This window comes from Pempheris klunzingeri, chromosome 13 (assembly GCF_042242105.1).
Source record: "Pempheris klunzingeri isolate RE-2024b chromosome 13, fPemKlu1.hap1, whole genome shotgun sequence".
NCBI lineage: Eukaryota > Metazoa > Chordata > Actinopteri > Acropomatiformes > Pempheridae > Pempheris > Pempheris klunzingeri.
In genome coordinates, this window is record NC_092024.1 from 8,186,102 (window position 1) to 8,210,000 (window position 23,899).

Sequence of the window (23,899 nt, forward strand, 5' to 3'; positions counted from 1 at the left end):
ACAGAGTGAAGCAGTTTTTACACTTGACGTTTCCAGTGCGTCATTCGGCAATATCTTTTTTTTTTTCCAAAGCGTCACTTAAGGTCAGTCAAATATAAACCTTGACAACTGGTTCACACTTGTCAACACTGTCCACCACAGGAAACGATGGCGCAAGGTGGTGGCGCATCAGTTATCCTCTTACAAGTTGAGAAGCCCCCACCACCATGAATATATGAAGAGTTCTGTTTATACGTTCATAACCACCAGCAACAACCAGGGGCCACCCTTAGGGGAATAAAGGGCCAATAACCTAAATAAAATCTGAAGATATGAATGGACCGAATGTCAGTTTACCTTCAGCATATCCTGTCCAGGAGGGGGCTGCTATGAAAGAGTTTAGTAGCAGTTTACACAGCATGTGTTAAGTAATGTGATGGCCCATCTGTCTTCTATTTGTGGTGGATGTTATTATTTTTACATTTGCAAAGCTGCTGAATGAGGGCAGTGCAAAGTGTGATTTGATGCATTAGTAATGTTTGATCATTAAAGAAACATTATAGCTTCCTTCAGTTATTGTAGGAGGCCCCTTAGTGTTAATGTTTTATTCTGATTTCTTCTTCTTCCCCTTCTCTTGGAAAGATTAAGAGTCAATAAAGCCTCACAGCTTGTTTTTCATTTATCTGACAATGGTACATCAGTGGCGTTTTGCCACTGCTTTTGTCAAATAATTGTAAATTACAGGGAGAGCTGCATGTTTCGTATTATGTCCAATTCCTGTAAATCAAGAGCATGCTTGGGGAGATTTTACACCAGTGTGGAAACACTCTTGGATAAATCTGTCTTACTTCTGTCCTTCCTCATTATGCGTTTCCATTATGGCAAACGTCACATAACAAAACCACAAAGTTTGACTTCATGTAACTCCTATGATGAGGTCAGAAATGATTTAAATACCAGATGAGAAAAATGAAAATACGAAATGGTTTAAACTGTAAAAAAAAAGAACCCCCCTCTCGTTTTTATTTCCTGTAATACAATCCTTGTGACAATATGACAGTTCCGCAGGACGATAGGGAAATGCCCTGGTTTAACAATGCTTCCTTTGAATCCTACTCCGTTTGCTTATTACCAAACTGGAGAGAAAGTCTGTCAAGGACATGGAGCTACATCCTCCTTTGCTCAATAAACCTGAAAAACAAATGTAAACATGTATTACGTGCTAAAGGAAACTGTATTTTCACTTATTATTATTATTGATCCTTCCTCTCTCAGCATCATCCTATCCTAACTGGAGATATAGCTGGAGCAGTAGTTTTCTTCCCATAGTCTTATTCACATAGCCCCTGCTTTGGAGAATCATCAGAGGCATTACAGTTTTGTTACTCTGAACCACTCTGTTGTCACTGGAGGAACAGCTTAAAGGAGGAATCGGGATGCAGGTGAGCTGCTGGTTGGCAAGGCGTGGTAAGAGCAGCATGTAACACACACAAGTCATCTCACCCTGACCCCGCATCACGGTTCACAGCTCCTGTTCCCGCTGATTTTCTAGCTCAAATGGGTGTCACAATGCCACGAACAGCAGCCCCCCCCCTTCCGGTGGTCTCAGTGGCTTTCCACCTGCCAGCTCATTCCAATTCTAGCTACAGTCAGACGACGGCATGGAGCACATGGTTGAAACAGGTAAATTCATGCCCCGCAGGCAGAAATCATTTATTAAAGGGACCTGGATCAGTTTCATATTCCAATAATGACCCGATTTCGCATTAACTGGGTGGCCCTTACCTGAAGAAATCCACTGTAAAACATCACGCTGTGACATTGTCTCAACATTGTCAAAGCATGTCATTCCAACATTTTAATGAGCTCTGCAGGAGCAACAGCATATTAAATGCCTGTGTATGAAAGTACATGTGGAGATATATGTATGTGAATGTCTATGTGCAAATGTGACCATGTGTATAGACTTTTTTCACATGTGCAGGCGATGAGAAGAAAATCCCCCCTACTGAAGATTACTGTATATTTCCTAATTGCCTTATTGGAATAATTATTTAAAAAGGAATGGGTGGCTGGCTGTTGATGTAAGTACACTTCTTGGGGAAAGGAGATGTTCATGTTCAAAGTTGTAACTCACCAGTGAACAAAACCATTATAAATCACTTTTAGAGTTGGACTGGAGCTCCCAGTTATTTGGGAAAGTCAAACTGACTTCTATGCTTCAAGTGTCATGTCAAGTCTGATAATGGCAAAGCTGAATTGAGGGATGCCTGCAACACATGTTAAATTAGCACACGTTACAAAAATCCTATGAAAGTATGGTACCAGCATGAACACTTGTCGGCTCATTTGTGCCATGCATGTTGTTACCTGAGGGAACAACCTGAGGGAGAAGAAGCGACGATCTGAAGGCCAAACGGAAACTTTATTTTAAGTCAAATCAACACACCTAAAAAGTTTCCTTTGGCCTGGAGGGAGTGTTGAACCTTTTCCCTCACTGTAGTGACGGGCTGCACCTCTATTCTGATCACACACACTAATATTGTCTTTTTCCCAGTTGAAGAGAAACATGCGCTGACCTACTGACATGACTTTTGAGCAAGGCATTACCCCTGCACAGCTGACAGCTGTCTGCACATGCAACCAAAACACACTGTAGCTCCCTCACTGCGGAACTGGATGCCTGCGTGTGGGACTGGGTGACTGTGTGCAAGACTGGATGCCTGTGTGCGGGACTGGATGAGTGTGTGTGGGACTGGATGACTGTGTGCAGGACTGGATGAGTGTGTGTGGGACTGGATGACTGTGTGCAGGACTGGATGAGTGTGTGTGGGACTGGATGACTGTGTGCAGGACTGGATGAGTGTGTGTGGGACTGGATGACTGTGTGCAGGACTGGATGAGTGTGTGTGGGACTGGGTGACTGTGTGCAGGACTGGATGAGTGTGTGTGGGACTGGGTGACTGTGTGCGGGACTGGGTGACTGTGTGCGGGGCTGGGTGAGTGTGTGTGGGACTGGATGACTGTGTGCGGGACTGGGTGACTGTGTGGGGGCTGGGTGACTGTGTGTGGGACTGGATGACTGTGTGAGACTGGATGATGGTGTGGGACTGGATGTGGGACTGGGTGACTGTGTGCGGAACTGGATGTGGGATTGGGTGACTGTGTGTGGGACCGGATGACTGTGTGTGGGACTGGGTGACTGTGTGTGGGACTGGGTGACTGTGTGTGGGACTGGATGACTGTGTGTGGGACTGGGTGACTGGGTGACTGTGTGTGGGACTGAATGACTGTGTGTGGGACTGGGTGACTGTGTGTGGGACTGAATGACTGTGTGTGGGACTGGGTGACTGGGTGACTGTGTGTGGGACTGGATGACTGTGTGTGGGACTGGGTGACTGGGTGACTGTGTGTGGGACTGAATGACTGTGTGTGGGACTGGGTGACTGTGTGTGGGACTGAATGACTGTGTGTGGGCACCTGTTTGCCGCTTGCAGACTGTCACCGTGAGGGAGCAGCGCTAAGTGGATGTGACTGCTCTGATTGCACTCCACGGGAAAGCGAGAAGAAATAGCCTACCTCTGATCACCAACGCGTCATATAATGTTTCAGCGGACGCCCCTCCCCCTGTCTCGTTTTTTCCCCTCACTCAACCTCTCCTTTGACTCACAGAGGCGGCTCACCACTGGTACACGGACCGTGGAGGATACGGGCAGAAGATGGCTGACTTAGCCGGGCACCGCAAGCCCTCGGCGGCATCACCAGCGTCACACGGGCCGCTGAAAAGCTGCAAGACATCCGCCGTCTGGCGACTGTAAACAGCTGCCGCTGCCTCTCTCACTCCCTCCTCTCTCCCCTCCTCACCGCAAATATTGACAGAAGTATCACAGAGAAAACATGGCAGAGATGGAAAAAGAGGGCAGACCTCCGGAAAATAAAAGAAGCCGAAAGCCAGCTCACCCGGTGAAAAGGGAAATAAATGAAGAGATGAAGGTAAAGAAGGGGTCTGTGCCCAGTTGCATGTGTGGAAACAGAGTGGTTTGTGAGGAGCGTGCATGTCTGCTGAAGCACTAACCAGGCGTGCTCAGAGAAAATATACGATACACTCAAGTGCAATTGGCTGCATGATAGTGAAAACTTTGATTTATGCTTTTCTTTTTTTTTTTTTTTAAGTTCTATTATCATATGGCCACGCTGAATGCCAGTCTCAGCAGCGCACCCTGCCAATGCCTAAATGCCGCCGCGCACAATGGATGCGGCACCCATTCACCGCTACTATTCTCCTAGTAAGTTTTGAATCAGTGATGAACACTGTGTACGTTCCTGACGCTGCATGTCATGATTTAGCCGTTTGTGTGCCCTGCCTTTCATGGCTCGTCCAGAGTTAATGGAAAATCCAGTGCGTCAGTGAAGGCGTCAACAGTGCCTCTACTATTACTATTAATACTCTTACGCCGCGGCGCAAAGGAGAGCGGGCAATGTGCATAATTAGTCTAAATCAATGGGGGAACACTCTCCTATCAGCGATGCTTTTGCGGGTCCATGTCGACTGCGTGGGTTTGCCTCTGAGTCGAAGTGTGTGTCCATGTGTGTGTGTGTGTGTGTGTGTTGCCCAGCTGCCCAGAGGCGTGTGATCCAGATGTGCGTCTGTGAGCTTTACGCACTCGACAAGAGCACATTGTCTCCCGTGTTCGGCCTGCACGGTTCTATCTCAGCATTCACCCGCACGTTGTTTCTATTCGTGTCACCTATTTTTTTTTTTTTTTTTTTTGCTTTGCTCGGTGCACATTGTGATATTTGAGCCCTGAGCTCCGTGCGGTTCATTGTGCAGAAAGAAAGTGTCCCTGGTATTTGTGTGCGTGTGAGGCAGGCTGTGTGTCCGCTTTGTCTTCATCTCCTCATTGTTTGTACACATTTGGCCGGAGACACACATGCACTCAGTGCTTTGCTGTCATGGGAGGACATGCAGGTGGACACATCGAGGAGAATAGTGGAAATTGTGATTATTATTATTATTTTTTAAAGGCTGTCAGAGGAACAGCGAGGGTGATGGCTTTGAGCGAGTCCTGAAACAACCCTGGAATAAAGGCTTTTTGTGCTTAGACCTATCCAAAATACCAGGCACGCTCCTGTGCCACTGCTTCTCCTCTGTCACTGCTTTTTTTTTTTTTTAAAAGAAAAGATTCCCTTTATTGATGACAACCTAGACGCTTTGTTGCTGAGCTCAGCTGCAAAGATGCATTTATTATTATAATGGAGAAACCAGGACGAGGCAGTAAACTACAATAACATTGCATGATAATGCAGCCTATTAAAATCAGCAGTGTAGAGCTGTATTTTAGGTGTTGCACTAAGTTGCAGCTTGAACTGATGCAAAGCTTTACAGAGTTGTCCTCATTTGTTACCTTAAAAAATGCACCGCAGATCTAGAGAGAAATGGGATTTATTTTTCTTTCAGTGACAGGATGTTAACTGTTTGCTCAACTTGGGATTTTCCTCTATGAAATTAAAAATATTTCACATGGTTTTCACTTTGCAGAAAAAGAAATACAGTTAAACCATGCTCCTGCTGTCTGGTCCTGATGACAGAAGGGAGGGATGCAGGGTGGTGGTGGTTGTGTGTGTGTGTGTGTGGGGGGGTCGTTTCCTTGTTTTTTATCAGGGGAGCACTTGAGGTGGTCTCAGTGGAGCATTTAGAATGGAAGAAATATTTATGAGCACCATTTAGGCACAATGAAGTGCCACTGTCCATATTTTATTTGCTCATTTTTGTCATTACAACAGAGGGCAAATAGCATAAACCATTAATTATCATGAGCCTATTTATCACTGGAGAAAAAAATCAAATGTCTCGTTTTTATAATTCATCAGATTGACCAGTGAATTTTATTGTCACTTGTCAGTCAGAAATGACGTTTTATTTTGCATGTCTGTAAGTTTTGCTGTCAGATGATAGATGCAGTGACTCGGGTCATCGTTCAGGGTTCAGTGAATTGACATTTCTTCCGATATGTTTAATAGAGCAGACGTGTCAGTTAAACATCTCACTTGGTGAAAGCGGCTTGATTTGTCATCTTTATATGTGTAAGCACAGTGCAGTCGCTCCAATCAGTCAAATGGGGAATCCCAGGTTTGAACTTGAAGATGTGCCCGACCAAATAAAGCTGTCAGTAGCTTGTGAATTTTTAGATCTGTCAGTAGGAAGCACAGCAGCTATAGTGTTGTATTTTTGGTGCGTGGGGAAAAACAACACTCTCCCATGACAACTCCAGTCTCTCCATCAATACCAGGGGAAGCTGAATGAATGGAGCAGCAGATGTGGTTAAGGTGTCAAAACACTTTCAAAGGCTAAACAAGTTCGATTGTAGCTCATTACGCAACCTTGAATTTCATCTCCTATTGCATGCACGCACACTCACTCACGCACGCATGCACGCCCTCCCCCCCCCTCACACACACACATATACACACACACACACACACACACATTAACAAACCAAACATATGCGGCTATCTACAAATTTAATTTAGGAAAACACTGATCCATAGATAGAAAGTAGGAAACTAGAAAAAGCTGCAGCTTCTCTATCAGTACTTTCATTGATATTAGTGACATTATTGGAGCTAAAGTGGAACCATGTTGAGAAGATATGAGTGTATTTGATATGATATAACATGAGGTTAGTGCAGAGTATCTCACCTAGGTGCAAATCAAACTGTAAACCTGAACGGAGCATTACGACATGCAGAGTTAATTAGTTAATTAACACTATGCCATGGTTGCGCGATAATAGCCTCTCTCAGGACAGTAAATCCAGTAAGAGAAGTTTAATGGTTTGGTTTTCGGTAGAAAACTCTCAGATTCTTCTACCCCAAGTGCCTAGAACAAATAGACCCAGTTTGTTCCCTTCTCTCATCTTCAATTTTTCAGAGCAAAGCCGGAGGAAAAAACACACACAGACACACATTGAAACACAATGTGCCCTTGTGAGGGATCATACTCCTCCGAAAAACCAAACAGTCTGACAGTGTTTCCTTCATCTGGCTGCTTAATGTGTGCCACGGTAAAATAAGCTCCGGTGAGTAATCAAGGAGAAGGAGGAGTGGGCATGGAGGGGATATGAGAGGCTGGAGAGTGGGGTAAGAAACAGTGGAGAAAGGAATGTATACAGCGCTGGGCTGGCTAAGCTGTAAAAACTGTAACCTGAGTGTCTCTGCTGGATCGGATATCAAGGAAAGTAGAGGGAAATGAAAGCAGAGCACAGGGAGAGGCAGAGAGAGAGAGAGAGAGGGAGCAGGGGAGTGGAAAAGTGGAGAAGGAGGAGAAGGAGGAGGCAAAGGGAAACTTGGCGTGTGGATTCGGGAATGTTATCACGGTGTACAGTGACCTGATCTGGTTTCTACCCGCAACGTATCCAATTCCCACCACCATCATTACCACAAGCCCTGCTGGCCATGACTGGGTCCTGCTGAGGGGAAACAAGGGGGAAGACGGTGGAGAGGCAGGATTTTACATGTATTTTTATGGTTATCCACTGCTGAATGTACGGCAGGGAAGTGCCACCGTTTAAATCGAATCTAAAGTATCAGGAGTACATCGCTAATCGTCCTGGAAAGGCTCTGTGAAACCACCATCTTGTCTTTAACGGTGTTTCTAAGGAGGACAAAGTGGGTATTTCCCTGCTGATGATTTCTTCTTCATGACAGTGAAGACAAGCACACCAAAATATCATCATCATCATCATCATTTCAGAGGTCTAACCCATAGAGCTCAACGAGGGCATCAGTAGAGCCGGGGAGATTTAAAAGCTGTTGGCACAAATGACCTTAATTGTGCACAATAACCTAAAGAGATCACAAACTGCCAGTTCATTGTGATGCCAGTTTATTATCTACACAGACAGCGACAGCACCAGCGTTCAAAGTGACCGTAAAGTTTACTAAAATATAAATAAATACGAGCTCCATAAATGTGGCATTTATTACAATCCTGATGTATTCGGAGATGACACGTAAGCTTCTATCAGTTGCATTGTCTATAAATCCAGCATTTCACTACATCTTAGGCCATTTCTTGACTTTTTGCAGTGACTGATCCATCGACTTCCACATCGGCCTAAGTGTACTATAACAATACAGCGATGATGTTGGTATTCATGGAGCCTCATCGTCAGTGTGGTTAGAGACTCTAGGGGTTATTACAAGGTTAATACGTGAGGAAAGGGCACTGTCCCCTGGGGATACACCCTTTTCATAGATTGATATCTTAGTCTGATGGTGTAAGGGTTTATCCTCCTGGCAGCACGGATGAGCAAAGTAAACTTCATGGCAATCTGTGTGTTAGAGTTGTGTAATATTGTGTACAGGTGGACATACTGATCTGATGATGGCTCTGTAGAAACAAGCAGTGTATGTCCTTTGTGCCTTTCGTTATCTGGCTTGGACCAAGATTTTGACTTGATGGCAGGAAAGATGGTGGTCAGGGGGTCAACAACACAAGTAGGAATCATCCTAAGGGGAACGTGAATTTTCATTCCAAATTTCATGGAAATCTGTCCTGTAGTTGTTCAGATACTGTTCTGTGGGCCAAGTCTTGCACAGACAGATGGACGCATCAACTGAAGTCACCGTCCCAGGGGTGTGCATGTTACCAAGTATTGCCTTTTTTGAACTTTGCTGACTTGATACATAAAAATCAAATCTTTTGGCAGCTTCAAAAATAAATTGCACTTCCAGTTCACCTCTGTTCTCTCAGAGGCTCTCATGAGACTGTGGGATGCGTAGAAGCTGATAGAAAAAACGGTTTTGTCTGAGTTTAAACAGATGAAAAGGCTATACATCCAGTGTAACATATAGACATCTGTAGCTGCCTCTGTGCCTCTTCCTCCCCGGCTCACCCAGAGCCACGGCTGGTGCCGCCGCTTTGATGAGCCGCCAACCAGGATTAGATTCCACTCTTAATATTACTCCCACTTTCTCAAAGTAGTAGGGTGACACAGAGGACAGGATGGTAGGAAGGAAAAGGAGACACAGAGAGACGCTGTGTTTTTGTCCGCGTGCTGTGGTTATTTTACAGCTACATCCGTTTTACTCTGGAGTACATTCAGCTTGGGTTATGCTCCAACTCATTTGGTCAAAAGGAGGATTTGCTCCTTGAAGGTTTTTTTTCTTCTCAAGGCTTCATCCTTGAAGTCGGACTAATTGCTGCAGTTGTGTTTGCCAATGTTTGCGCTGTGAGTCTGTCACAGCACGGTCACTTTTTGGTTAATTATTGAGAGCTGGCGCTGTTGCCCATGAACGCGACATACAGTGACCATATGAGAAAACGCCTGGAGAATATTCTGCCTCTCAGTTTAGATATCGTACATGTTCTTTACCTAATAATTGGAAACATCCTATTGGGCCACTAACACTCATACATGTGGACTATTTACTGTATCTAGATCATCTGACCTGCATGCATGGGAAATTTAGGAAGGAAACCATGGTAAAGACAGAGAAAATATGCAAATACCACAAAGTAAAGACAGGTACAAAAGTGCCCCCACAGTTTAAATAAAGATGTGTATTGGCCATTTCAGTTTAAACTGATGTTGGTGCAAAATGCCATGAGAACATGTTAACTGGGTGTCTCTGTGATTGGGCTGTCAGGACCTAACTTTAGCTCTGCTCAGGAAGTGGCACTAAATCTGACTTCCAGGAACCTTTAGGCAGAGCGAGTACTGCTGTCACTCATCACTGTTCAAGCAGAAGTGTTGTTACATCTGCAAACATGAGCTGTCCTCATTAACAGTCTTCACGGCTTTCACCGCCATTCCTAAAAACCCCGGTGACAAAAAAAAGCTGAGATCGTAAGCGTTAGGATTAGACTTTAATTACTGTAAATAATCGCTGCAAATCCTTTCATTGTTGGATGCTGACAGTGTCTAACCTCGAAGTCCAGAGGGTTCCAGATGTTCACATGAACCGAAACATTCCTGCAGACGTAGTTCCGGCATGCAGGGTGTTTTACTCGTCACAGGAACACGGTGCTTTGACTCAAACCGTGCCCTGCACCTTTGTGCCACGTCTAACCATTGACCACGGCACCACAGTGGTATTTCATAACAGGCAGATCAATAACTCCTGTCAGTCTTCATTAATAATGCCTTCCCAGCATTTAGACCAAGTTCTTCCACCAAGTGTGGCAATTCACTTCTGCACAGAATAGCAGAAACTATATGCTCTGCATGAACAAAGCAAAACAGAGGCAAAACTGATCCTCGAGCGGAGCTACAACTCCGAGATACAAATACAACACATCATGAATTTCTCTCTAAAATGCTTAGAAACAGAGCGAATGTGCTGATGAAGCAGCATGAAAATCTGCCTCTGTCACTCCTATGCTGTGCCACAGTGTCTCAAATATGCAAAGAGATACTTCTGCTTCAGTCCTAACAGGTGTGTGTGTGTGTGGGGGCCCATTCCCACTTGTATCTCCCTTACTATAACACCACTGTAAGCAATATCCGCCGCACTTTTTCTTTGTAACTGAATTTGTATCAAGTAATTGAGTCAGTGGACCAACCTGTTGTCTGCAGGCTGCGGACTCAGACATGCTCCATGCTGGGTGTCCACCAGAGCATGCCGTGTCAGCCTGCATAATGAGCCACTCTGTCTTCCTTTTTTTTAAATTTTTTTTGTTTTAGAGCTGCATAAGGTATTTTAATGTGGAAATACTCCAGAATACACCATCTGACTGAGACCTTGTAGTTTTACTTTATTTGCCCAAATCAAATTCTTGTTTCAGATACGGTCACTTCTCCACCCACAAGAGATCATGAATCAATACTTAGGACCTGCCTCCTGCAGTGAGTGAACACTCTGCAGAGAAATCTGGACTCGCCCAAGTTAGAACTTTATTTCCTCTCTCATTCGCTTGGTATAAAACATCACAGACCGACCTGTTTGATAGACGGAATGAGACGTTTTTTCAAACTTGGACCGCCAGCAGCAGAGAAGCCACCAGTGTCAAAGTTAATATGGATGCTACGTCTGCGTTAGTCCTTCTCTTATCTGATCCCTCTGAGAGAGCAATTATCTTTTACGTTTATTTAGGGCATTTCTGTTTTATTATAGATGCACAGGCAGCAGATCAAGCTGATGCGCTAACATTTTCGCTTTACCGAGAAATCTGCAGTGGAGGCAGGAAGAAAATATGTGAGAGGACATAGTTCAGGTTAGGCCACAATCCGAGTTTGCTTTTTGCACTTTTTCCCCTCAGAACATAGCGATGGCTTGAAGACAACTTCAAACAACAGATGCACATACCCTCTTACGGATGTGTGCGGCTGTATTTTGCTGTTAAATTTAGATCCGCTCAGAGTCAAGAGTCAGATGTGCTGGGTGGCACTGAAGCACTCCAACAGGATCACTCCGGCTCTGACATATCGGCAGGATCTGTTTGTAATTGACATTTAACTTCTTGATGTAGTGACTTGTGAGGAACGGCTGCTGCCATGATGAGATAACGTACAGAGTAACATGGGACTGGCTATAGAATAATGAACTGACTCATCTCAGTTTGATCTGGACCAAGCCCCCCAATGGCAAGACAAGGCGGGTCATCTCCGTGGCAACGTACTGAACAGTACATTGCCGCATGGTGAGTGTGTTTGTCCATGCACGGCTGTCTTCTGCAAGCTGTCGTTGTGTGCTAATTAACAGGCTCGTCCCATACTGAAGGCTAAATTAGTAGAGATTTTAGCTTTATGCATTCATCAGTAAGAAAAATGGATTCAGCAGCAATATGATGAAAACGTTACCTACAGCACCGAGGAGCAGTGTTCCCTCTAAGCTGCTAGTGACCTGTGACTAATATTTCATCACACAGACTAAATAATTACAGCTGATTCATCCGCAGTTGCCGCGGTGGTTTGTTTCGAGAAAGAACATTTCCATCCATGCTTTTCGAGTCAAACGGTGAACCATTTACCGTAGTTTAGGGTTCAGTAAATCAACGCTTCTGGGAACATTCCAGCTGAGAGGTGTATGGTGATAATGGGCCATGTGCATTAGCAGGGTTATGGTTTTGTTTTGAGCACAGTGCTTATTGACTGTGTTGTGAGAAGCTGTTATGGAGGAAATACATTTATGTATCACCTGCGCAGAGTTTTATTTATTTTTTACATACCTGCACCAAGTATCAGCGTGGCACTCTGCATTTCTGTGCTGCTGGGGAATGCTGGGACTTTACTGCATTACTCAGAGCTACTTGGCTTCAGTATTATTTATTGGACTATGATATTTTCTTAAGTGTTATTGACTGCTCAGTGACAGCTGTAATACTGTCTGACTCTGTTTGCACGGTGTTGTGGCTGTCGGGTGCTGAAATACACTTGTGTTATTAGTCTTGTAGTGCATCTACTCATCTACTATAATATTGAACCAGTTTAATCGTGAGAACTAAGGAATAGCTCGTTTATTTAATCTCTTGCCGAGAGTCAGATGAGAAGATGGATGCCGCTCTCGTGTTTGTACGCCAAATACGAAACTAAAGCCAGCAGGCCATTAGCTTAGCTTAGCATAAAGAGTGGAAACATGCCAAAATGTAAGTGACCCTGATAAAACGCTTGTCGTTCTTATACTATATCAACAAACAAGATGTAACATATTAATTAATGAGCTTTAGAGGCACTGCTAATTAACTTAGTTCCGCATGTGTGTGCATGTACGCTCATTCATGCACATGGATGTGCTAATCCGTGGCGTTTTCATCAGGATGGGAGACAATTGGTGTAGCACTTATCACGCCAGCCGAGCACCCGTTTTAACACCGTGGATGCCATGAAAGCATTTAGTTGCCGGGTACTTTACAAAGGGAGGAAATTAGCCTCCTGAAGAAGGGACCAGCTTTCTATTTGGAGTGACAACTAACCATTAGTATAATGACAGCCATGCGTTAACATACTAACAAGTTCCTTCTTAAAGAACTGCAAGCGGCCCAGCGGCCTTGACAATGACACAGTGATGGACGGACACACATACAGACCAGTGTTGAACTCATAAACATCTATAAAAGTGCTGAAAACAAGAATATTCTAATTATTCTAACTGTGGTGAAAACTGGGACATTTTTACAGACATTTGTCGGGACTCGGGACACCCAACTCAAAAAAAACGCTGCCCAACGGTGGGTCTGTCATTGCAAACTCATGCCGCACAACCATAAATCTACAAACACAAAAATTGGAAAAACTGCACTGTATGTTAAGGGGTTTTAACATATTGTTCTTTAAGTTGGCTTCTGTTGGGGATTAAGATAACTAATACCATAACTCAAATCAATTATTCTAAACAAAAATAAAATTTCTCTTCCTACTAAGCAATAGCTCAACTACAGCCCTGACACAAAAAAAATATTTGGCACGTAGTTTGATTCCTCAGCTTTGGGCTCCATGGATCATTTATCCCCCTGTGACATTTTTGGATGCAGAGACAACATTTTAAACTAATCAGATAAACTGTAGGAAAGAAGAAGGAGCTTTGAAATATCTGTAAAACCACCTAAAACTGATCAATCAAGCCCTTATCTCCGCTGTCACTGTGTCTTTACTGTGCTGTGGTTTCTACTTTACTGTATTGTGATTTGTTCTCCATGCTGGTTAGTGTGCCGTGATAGCGTCCTTATCAGAGTTTTTATTACACCCTGATAACAACCTCCTTTTTTATTGTGCTGTGATTGGGACCATTAGTTTGGCTGGATGCTCACCATGCAGCGTTTGGACAGGGTTCACCCCAATTAGGATGACCTGTTCTTTTAGAGAAGACCTGGAGGAAAAACCTACAGTGTGGTTTTCTCAGGGCACAGCTTTAAATTTCGAGTGGGGTTACAATATGTCTGCCTAATTAGTTGAGGAGATGCGGTGTTGTGGACAAATCTAAGGAGCCAGTTGTAAAGTCAAGGCCTCAGGAGAGGCACGGCAAATGCAACAAAGTGAGAGATTGTTGCATCTGCTTTTGTAACAAGTGACCTCGGATTTCATTTATCTTCATCCTGATTTCCAAATGTTAAGATGTTTGCTTGGCTAACATTTATATTTCATACGATAGTATAAAAATGTCAGGGGTTACTCACTTTTAATTTGCTATTATTTTTTCACCACATTACTGCTCATCAGTATTGCAGCATTTTGTAGTGCAAGAGTTACGGCTCAAGTGGGATTTTGTCTACATCAAAACTGATCCACTTTTAGTGATTCCTGTATGAAGATCTCCGTCTTGAGGTCTCACCGGCTAATCGTTTGTGTTGCAGAGTTTTGCCGAGAACACCATGAACGAGCTGCTTGGCTGGTACGGCTATGACAAGGTGGAGCTGAGAGACTCCGACAACCTGGACATGGGGGAGACGCCACAGCACATCTCTGTGCTCAAAGGTATGGACCTATGGACATTTCAGCTGCTTCACCATGGGATCACGTGCTGCATAAGAATTTAATGAAAGTAGTGAAAATATTAAATACTCATGAGGGGAATGTGACATAATGTATGTTGTACGTACAGTGTCGAACGTGACTATAAAACCTTTGTAAGTGTGTTAAAGGCCCTAAATACTTAATTTCTGAAACAGCTTCTTACTATGAGAAGTGGCGTCCTACATCAATGCACAATTTTGTTAGCCACAGTTTAAATATTTTGGTTTACACTTGAGAGATTTCTGTATGTTTGCTTGCGTTCTTGCTTTTCTCGCTGATTTAAAGTGGGTAGGATAACTATGATGTCACATAAATTTACATTTGGATCAAAATACAATGATAGATCAGCGGTTTACCTACGTTACCAGAGCTGGCCGTTCTACATGAAGCCACATCCACACCAACACAGTTCTAATGAAGCAGATTTGCTCATTTTTTTCAGTGTTAAACGAAAGCGAAGAATGATTTAAATCTGCGTTGAATTAATTTATTTGCTTCTAGCGAGCAGTGCACTAAGGTGCAAACACAACATTGACAGACTGTCAACTTATAAAGTGGTAAGCTTGTTAAACAAAAGTTTCCTAAATAGTAAAGTTGTGGGCTAGAAACCAAATTAATGGGCTTAAAGACGCGATATGGCCCGTAGGGATGAGAAGAACTGCAGCGTTGGATAATAATTCTCTGTAGGTTTGCCACTGTGAGAGACCCCTTTCACATTACGTTTGGTCGTTGATTCGCTATCATTATATTGAATATTGATAGTAGCTTTAACGTTCTGGCTTTAAGCATGCTACACTCTTACATCATGCAGAAAGCGCCACAGCATCCCATCAATTGTTCAGTGATGCTTTACTTTGCTCAATTTCCCCTGTCTAGAAAACTTGTTGCCAAAAATCCCAGCTTCAACAGAGAGCAGTGAAGGCTCTCCGGATCGAGCCAACAGCTCCCAGTCTTTGCCAGCCTCCAGGAATGGAGTCACAGAGCCCTCCACCACACCGTCCACCTCCACGTCCAGCACCAAGGAGCATGGCAATCTGCCCATCATAGTCCCCATGATCCCCCCGCCACTGATCAAGCCCCCCGCAGGTAGGACACCTTTTCGGGAAAAGTAGATGAATCGAAAAGTAGTTTATATAAGTCCTTGTTTCTCAAGGACTTCCAGAAGTTTCAACTCTCTTACCCGTTTGGGTTTTTTTGAACAAGGCAACATTTTAAATTTCCAAAACGGTCAAGGTCATTTTCAACCTATCGCACACTGCTGGTGTGTTCACCCAAATGCCCAACCACCAACGCACACACTCAGTCATTTTAGTCAAAACACCCGACGAGGAGATCTAGCATAGAGTTCATCCACAGCTGTTCTCCACACAGATTACGTTGTACTGAAAGTTTAAACCTACTTGCTGATTCTCCTGCACTTAGCAGGAAAATCAATGTTTATGCAACGTGAAAACTTTCTGTCTTTGCAATGGCCTGAAAGCCTCCAAACCAGGCAGAGACAGGCGACTAATGAGCAAGCTACCTGCTGTACACCTTGTTTTCCTCCACCTGCCCAAGTGTCAATATAACCCCATCAATTCTCTGAGGAAATGTCCGTGTTCCTTGGCCAGACAGAGGGCTTCATTATCCCCTACGTCTGCTGTGGCACAGGAGGTTGGTACGCCCCGGCGGAGGGAGTGAGCCGCCTTGGCATCACCCAAGAGGAGTCCCCGCTGGCCCTGCCTAGGCGGGGAAACAGATGGTGTGGTCCCACTTAAAGCCCAACACCAACCCGCCACACGGCCGACACCCCCTTCAACTCGCCACCCCCACCCTCACACATATTCTGAATTATTCATGTGCCCCGCAAAATCCGACAAAGGACCTTTTGAGGTGCAGGTACAGCGGATGATGGTGGCATTTAGTATGGAGGCTGCATAATTACTGTTGGGTTTTTCCCCCCACATGCAGATGTGAGTGTTTTGAGATGGGCTTGTTACGAGGTGCCAGGATGTGGGAAGGCGAAAAACAACTGCACCTCAAGATGTGTCTTTGTATGAAAATGTTAAGAAATTGTGAAAGATGTTGTGATTTCATGTTGGCCTTCGATCCTGTTCATTACGCTGTGGTACATACATTATTCCAAGCAATGTGCAAACCCTGATCCACCCACCCTCCAGGCAGCTTAGAATGCAACTATGTCTTGTTTTTCTGTTATCGCTGCAGTGGGCAGCAATCCAGATAGACACAGAAAGGCAGAGAGACTATAGGAATGAGAAAGACATAAAATATGCATGTTGGGTCCACAGTGCTATCTTTTTGGGCCCCAGGGAGTTATTCCCTTAATTGTGAGTTAGTCTTTACTTAAATCGTGATGGCCCTGTAGATCCATTAAGCTCAACAAGAGGTGAAAAGCCTGGCCAGTGTGCGATAAGGAGGTGAGCGGGGGTGAAAGACTAATGGGCCTGCGTTTTTTCACCCTCACACCCGCATAGTCATAATGTGATAATTGGGAGATACTGAAGGGAATCTCAGAGGATCGCTCTCATTGCAACAGCAACGGCACTAAAAGCTGGCAGCTCATCACCAGCAGTCACAGTTTACCACAGAGGAGGCATTTCACTGTCACAGAGGGTCTGTTAAAATAATTTGTTGCCCACACTGACCAGGAGGGATGTGCTGAAGTCAACTGTAGATTTACTCAGACATTTGTTAGGGCTAACCGTGAATCTTAAGCGACAGAGGAGATCTGGGTATACTCATTTTGACCTGTAAATCCGTACATATTTTTTTAGAATGCCTTCTCTTTGTCTTTGCAAGGAGAACTTAAGGCCACACTCCCACACAGGCCAGGGATCGTGGACTAAGCAGCATAAACTGAGAAATAAACCTACACACTTACATATATCAGCTGAGAGAAATAGTAGAATACTCATACACCGACTCCATCTATTGATAACTGACTGCAATCCACTTTTACTGCCACAGCACTGCTGCAAAAACGCCCACAGGCATATAAATATACACCCACAAACATAAATGCCAAAAACTACTTTCTTTTATATTTTTATTTTATACCATTTCTTACATGTATACTTTTAAACCTAGTGCCCTTATATTGGAATTTCTTAAAGAAAACTTCTACTGTCTAATTTGTTTCTGTTTTCAAACTTTGCACATATATAATTTAGTTATTTTCTAGGCTTAACTCTACATTCACTGTGCAACTCTTTGTGTCTTTAACATCCTGTAGCCCTAAGTCTATTTTATATGTCCTCTATTTTATGCACAGTCTTGTCTGATGATGTAAATATTTGTTTGTCTGTCCTCGTGGCTCACTGGGGAAAGTTGTATTTAATTATTTATGTCTTTCTTCCGTCATGCGTCTTAATGTTTTGCTTTTTGTCCCCCTCTCTCTGCTTTAAAAGTGCCCTCATGATGACTAATGTGGGAATAAAAAAAAAACCGACGAACTAAAAACAAAACTGAACGGTGGTGTTAGTGTTAGTGCGGATGTCAGAGTTGTGCAACTTGTCAGTCAGGGAAAAGTAGATTAAATTGTCTTACAAATGCCTACAGGATGCACATCAGTAGGGAGACCACACCTTCTGTCAGAGCCTCCTGCGTTAACACCCGCATCATCAGAGTACATCCTTGTGTCCACTTCATATTTTCTAATACCCACAGAGCACAGCCACAAATAGGCACCCTCCCATGTCCCTGGCTCATCCGGTTCTGCTGCATTTACCCGTGGCAGGGCTTCATTATAAATCCCACAGTGGTTTTGTGGCTTGAGTCTTGAGCGGATTTAAGCAGCCCAGCAACTGGGCTGAATCAGTGGAGTTAATGCCTTTTGGTCCTTGTGTTTAATACGTCTAGTTGTTGCATGCTTGCAATGGAATTACACTTCGGTATAATAAATGTCACCCTTGCTTAAGAAGACTCAGACTCACGTTGATCACAAAGTTTAAGACGTGTTTCACAAGGTCAATATTGTTTATAACGTAAGCAATTATGAGTGTTAAATACCAGCTCTAGTCATTTACAGCTTCACTCTAGCAAAGCAAATAAAATAACTTAAAACTAAACTAAATTAAATGTCCAATGTAATGATCTTTAGTTTAAAAAGAGATCATTAAGGAAAGTATATTTGTCTGTGCTTATTACATTTCGCACAAAATCTGAGGTCCATCCTAACTCTCTACTGGTTGTTTCTTTCTAGATGAGGATGCATCCAATGTGCAGATCATGTGTGCCTGGTGCCAGAAGATCGGCGTCAAGCGCTACTCTCTGAGCATGGGGAGCGAGCTGAAGAGCTTCTGCAGCGAGAAATGCTTCGCCGCCTGCCGCAGGGCCTATTTTAAGAGAAACAAGGTAAAGTTCCTTCCTTCTCATCAGCTGGATATCTGATATGACATCTTTTAGACACTTTACAAACACAGTATGTCACAAATCTCCTCATCACCAGTGAGTCCCAGAGGAGAATACAAAATTATGGGTCCAAAAATAAAATAAGAATCTACATATGATGTGATATTTACTCAGTGTGACATGTGTTGTCACTATGTGGTGAACGATCGCTGAGAATAGCACGAATTGGACGTGATGCTATTGTCATCGTGTTCATCAGGTGATACAGTTCTAATATTTAAAGGAATAGTTCAACAGTTTGGGAAAAACGCTTTATTTTTGAGAATGAGAAGAAAAGAGAATCTGCCTCTGAATACCTGTAAAGGTTGATCAACATGATGGACTTATCACGATGCATCAGATCACAAACAATACTGACAATTTGTGGTTTTGCTATTTCTTGATGAATCAGCGGATTTCCCAAAATGCAGCACTATTTCTTCCAGTTTAGGCAAGCAAATATTTCGGTAAAGCAAGCGTAGAGTTATGTAGCTAAAAGAGCTCTGGTGCACAGTTGGGATAAGCTATACGCACGGTCAATACAGTACAAATACTTGAACACAACACAAGACTTTAAAGGATACCGCCTAAATTGCATTCCACCATCCTGACAACTTCTTTTCACTTTGCTATTTCAGTGTGAGAACTATTTCCTATCTGTAGTCGTACCTTCTTCATTAACTGTTATCTTTGTTTGGAGGGGAAACGATTGCCCTTTTAGACTTTACCCACATATTAACAGAAGTCCATGACACCAGGCTAAAAAACCAAAGGCCCAGTGAGGTTACATGATGTCCAACTTGAACTCAGTTCATTTCAGGGAGGAAAAAAGCTGTTTTTGTGTCAGATTTAGCAAATCAATCAGTTGTAATGTTAACGGAGAACAAGCCCACTTGGCAGCCAGCTAATACTATAGTGTGCTTGCTAAAATGCTAAAAATTTACCCACAAAACTGGTCATTTTTTTGTTGTTGCAATTACTGAATCTGTATTAGTTCCAAGAGCCTCTAATGTGGCTGCCAGAAAATGTTACATTATCTGGTAAGCTCCTCTGACAAGAGCTGGGCTGAAATGAAGTTTTCATGACATTTTGATAGTCTTTCTACTGTGAGCAGGAGCTTTATCTGTTCAGCAATTATTACACTTAATTCTGACTCATAAAATCAAAAGGCCATTTGACTTAAAATCTTGTTTAAAATGTCAACCTAAAAACCCTCTCATTACTCTTACAGGTTTGGCTTGAATACAAAAATGCATAATACAGTCAACCAGAAACCATTAAGAATAAATCATGGATTTTACTACAAAAACACCTTCAAGCAATCTGTGACTTGGTTGCCGTGGTGCACAAAACGCAAGACAGCAAATATCAGAGTTGTTATTGTGTTCTCATTTTCCCCTCGATGACTGTAGTTAAACAATCTCCTTTCTCTCTTGTACCAAAGCTGGGATATATAAGGAATTACGCTGTGAGTATGACGTGTTTTACTCTCCTGCTTGTCTGTCCTGAAGTCAGTTATTCATCTAAACATAATCACTTTTCAAGCACTGCACTGAAGCAGGATACAAGTTAGGGGTGCACTTAGAGTATGTCTGTTCATTTCAGTTAGTGATATCCAATTTGTTTTGTTTTCTGACACTTTTTCCCAAAGCATGAGAATCAAGCTGAGCCTTGCGTCTACTGTACTGTTGCTCATACTGTGTGTTTTTTCATTTTCGACTGTAACATTTTAGCTCATTTACTTTTATAGTAAGTTTTGTAGTTTTCATTTGTACGTTCCGTTGAAATGATGACAAATGATCTGTCCTGTCCTGGGCGATGACGAGGAGAGTCTGACACGTTGAAGCCTCGTGGGACAGCGTGTGACAGTTGCGGGCGCCATAGCGCTTCACATCAGATCAAAACGCTGCTTTTGAACTGGTTTTATTTTGATCTCTGAGCTCCAGAGGAGGTCACAAAAAAAAAAAAAAAAAGTAGACGCAGGTCTGCGCAGTTTGACACACGACAAAGTTGACAAGGCAGCTCCAAATCAATCAGGGAGGCTGTAAACATGACAAATGTAAAGTTAATGTGAAGAAGGCTGCCTGTTATGAATCTTGATGGGCCTCGCCTACGATGAAACAGAAAGAAGTGCATCAAAAGTTCATATTTAAAGTGTAACTTAAAAGATTTAAGTTTTATATTTTAAGCCTTATTAACTCTGCATTGTGTTCCGGCCTTAAGACGGACATTTTTGTGGATAGTGGAGCTGGAATATATTTTGATGGCATGTGAGGTAGTGTGGTGGGAAAAGTGTATGACAGAAATACAAGCATGCAGCAATACTCTTTCCAAGTCTGTATGCGCTCCCCATTAATCAGCTTTAGACTTTTGACAGAAATTTCAAAGCATGTCCTCTCACTGCAGTGACAGCTCATCGTGCGAAGTTATAGCAGTAGAAAAGTCTGAATTTCAAAGTGACAGGCCAGATCATATCAATCTGAATTTTTTTTTACCTTATGAGCTCTGGCACACAGCATGCCACTAACCCTAACCTATGAGCCAACAGTTCCGTAATACCTAAATAATGCAATGCATGTAAAAATTAGTAATCAGATCAGTGTGCTATTTCAAGAAAAGACATAAACCCTCTGTTGAACATGGCCTTGTAACTTTCACTGCAAGGAACACGTTTCATTTAGTTACACTGCCACATTTATGACATATTATCTCATAAATACAAAACTATCTAATACGTACGCATATTATATACATACGTACAGTGTTTAGTCCAGCTATCGCCCTGAGTTATTTTAGTGCCAGAACTATTTTCTGTTTTCTCCAATTCTTTTTTTGTGGAGGAGATTAGTTTTACCTGTTTCGCCACTAATAACAACACACAACACACAATTTTCACGAGACAGAAAGGCAGGAAATTTAAAGGCCCAATAGGATTGCATTATTCCAAATTTAGATCACAGTTAACTGTTATCTTTAGCCCTGCTATACTCACAGATAGGCCATCCAGGAAGCTAACATTATTTATGCCCAATTATATCAACTATTCAGTTCATTTGCAGTGTTCATTTGTTCTGTGAAGAACAACAGAACTAAACTAGGTACTGAGTTCTGTGAAGTGTTAATCAGTAGGTACTGTCAATCTGGTTTTGTTTATTCCAATAATAATTACAAGCGTCTAATTTCTAATGTGATGTTGACATAATTCATTGATATATGTTAAATGTTGCTGTGTAGTAACATCAGCAGGGCGCCTTTATTGGATCAGCAGAACAGAAGTGGACATCATGCCCACTTTATCGAATTAATGTTATTCACAAAGTTAAATTCCTGTTAGAAGCCAGTCAGCCATGTTGGATGTTTCCTTCACACATCAGCAGCATGCACATGTTCGAACATCACAAACACAGGAAAAGGCCTGCTCTGCCACAGCGGCTCAGATTCTATATTTTGTCTGGTTCTCCCACATTCATGCAGGCCATTTGTGTAAGCGATACCCGCGTTTCTTTTCTCATGCACCCACAAGGTTGGCCACAACAACACAGCCTGCAGCCTCTCCTTTTTTCCACCCGAAAAAAAAATATTGTCATGGCTGAAAAAAAAGTATCTCATGTCTGCGTGTGCTTTGGATAGAGGAGAGGAGACGTGAGGGTGTAGGGGGCGGGCAGCGGCTCTGGCATTATGTTGCATGAAATATCTTCAGCTGCCTCATCCGTGAAACCCAATCCCCTCCTAGGGTGACTATGGCTGCCACTTTCTCACATCTCCGCATAACCCTATATTATGTTGTGTGTGTTTGTGTGTGGTGAAAGATGATTGATAGTTTAACTGTGGCTAATAACTTATGTGCCTGTTTACTGTATTCCTTAAGCTCCTGGATTAGTTTGTAGGGAAGGTGCTGCTTCCTCGCCGCTCACACTACACAATTATTCTGTCACCTCACTCTGCCTGCTCACTTTCTTTCTCTTTATTCGCTGTCCACTGTTGATTCAGAGAACTGCCTCTTTTTCCTGTTTTGTAACACGCTGCGTGTGTGTTTTGCTGGTTTGCATGACGCGCGCTGCAAACGCAGTGGGAAGATGGGAATTTACATGCAGCGACGGCGACGATCTCGGACAGTTTGGGGGATTAAAGTGAATGAAATTTAAAGTTAGGGTGGAGTTTTGCTTTCAGCTGTGGGCAGAAGCTGCTCAACTGTCACGCTTTTACACTCAAGCTGCATGGTTTCTCCCTCTATCTTACACCCACACATACACCGATAAACATGCTTGCTCATTGGACACAGTGCCGAGATTAAGTTAGGCAATTAGCTGTGATGAATTACCCTCTGTGAGGTTGAAGCATGGCGGCAGAGAGGTGCAGGTTAGAGGATGCTTTGCTTTCTCATTGAGACTGTCAGCTTTACATTCCACAGGGACACCTATCGTCCGCATCGTTCAGGGCTGGATTTTAAATGTCGGTTGCTACGACAGCAGGTTCTTATTTATTGGATGATTATTCTTGTATGTTGTGTTTGAAAAGCAGCTAGAATGAGGGCTATCTCAAAATCTTGATAAAAAGAAGAATAGTGGCTTCTCAAGTGCCAATCTGTGGAGCGATTTAATATATTTCTTCATACAAGAATTAAAAACAAATACAAAAGGATCACAATGTCATCTTATTTATATAGAGAGTGTAATTATCTTTATACATCATGCAAATACGCAAAAAGCATATCTTCTACAGCGTTCAAAAAAAGCGTAAAGCAGGTAGCGAGGAGACTTGAGCTCGTGTTTTACAGGTCGTTTCTGCCGCAGCACGGGGCTTTTTGTTCACACCGTGAAATTCCCCCCCGGAGACCCCAGACCTCCATCAGTGTCTTTCCCCAGGAGCTCCCTCCAGGCGCGAGGGGGCAGAGTGCCGCTTCATGTCAGCCCAGAAATGTCACATCACCTCAAACACACACACACACACACACACACACACACACACACACACACAGACACAGACACATGAATGTCTCCTCCGCACACAGCCCCGTGGTTGCCTCCCTGCTCCTGAACACTCCACAATTTACTTTGCATCTCCATCGGCTGCCAAGC

The 23,899-nt window shown here is 43.2% G+C and overlaps 1 protein-coding gene across 1 annotated transcript in view; it reads left to right on the plus strand.

The window, feature by feature from the left end:
• Positions 1-3,876: 3,876 nt before the first annotated feature.
• The window catches only part of sobpa (sine oculis binding protein homolog (Drosophila) a), a 35,721-nt gene continuing 15,698 nt past the window's right edge, over positions 3,877-23,899 (plus strand). Inside the window, exons 1-5 of the mRNA XM_070842760.1 lie at positions 3,877-3,972; positions 14,273-14,393; positions 15,309-15,518; positions 18,634-18,785; positions 20,266-20,289. Coding sequence (XP_070698861.1) covers positions 3,877-3,972; positions 14,273-14,393; positions 15,309-15,518; positions 18,634-18,785; positions 20,266-20,289 — 603 coding nt within the window. The remainder of the gene's footprint in view (positions 3,973-14,272; positions 14,394-15,308; positions 15,519-18,633; positions 18,786-20,265; positions 20,290-23,899) is intronic.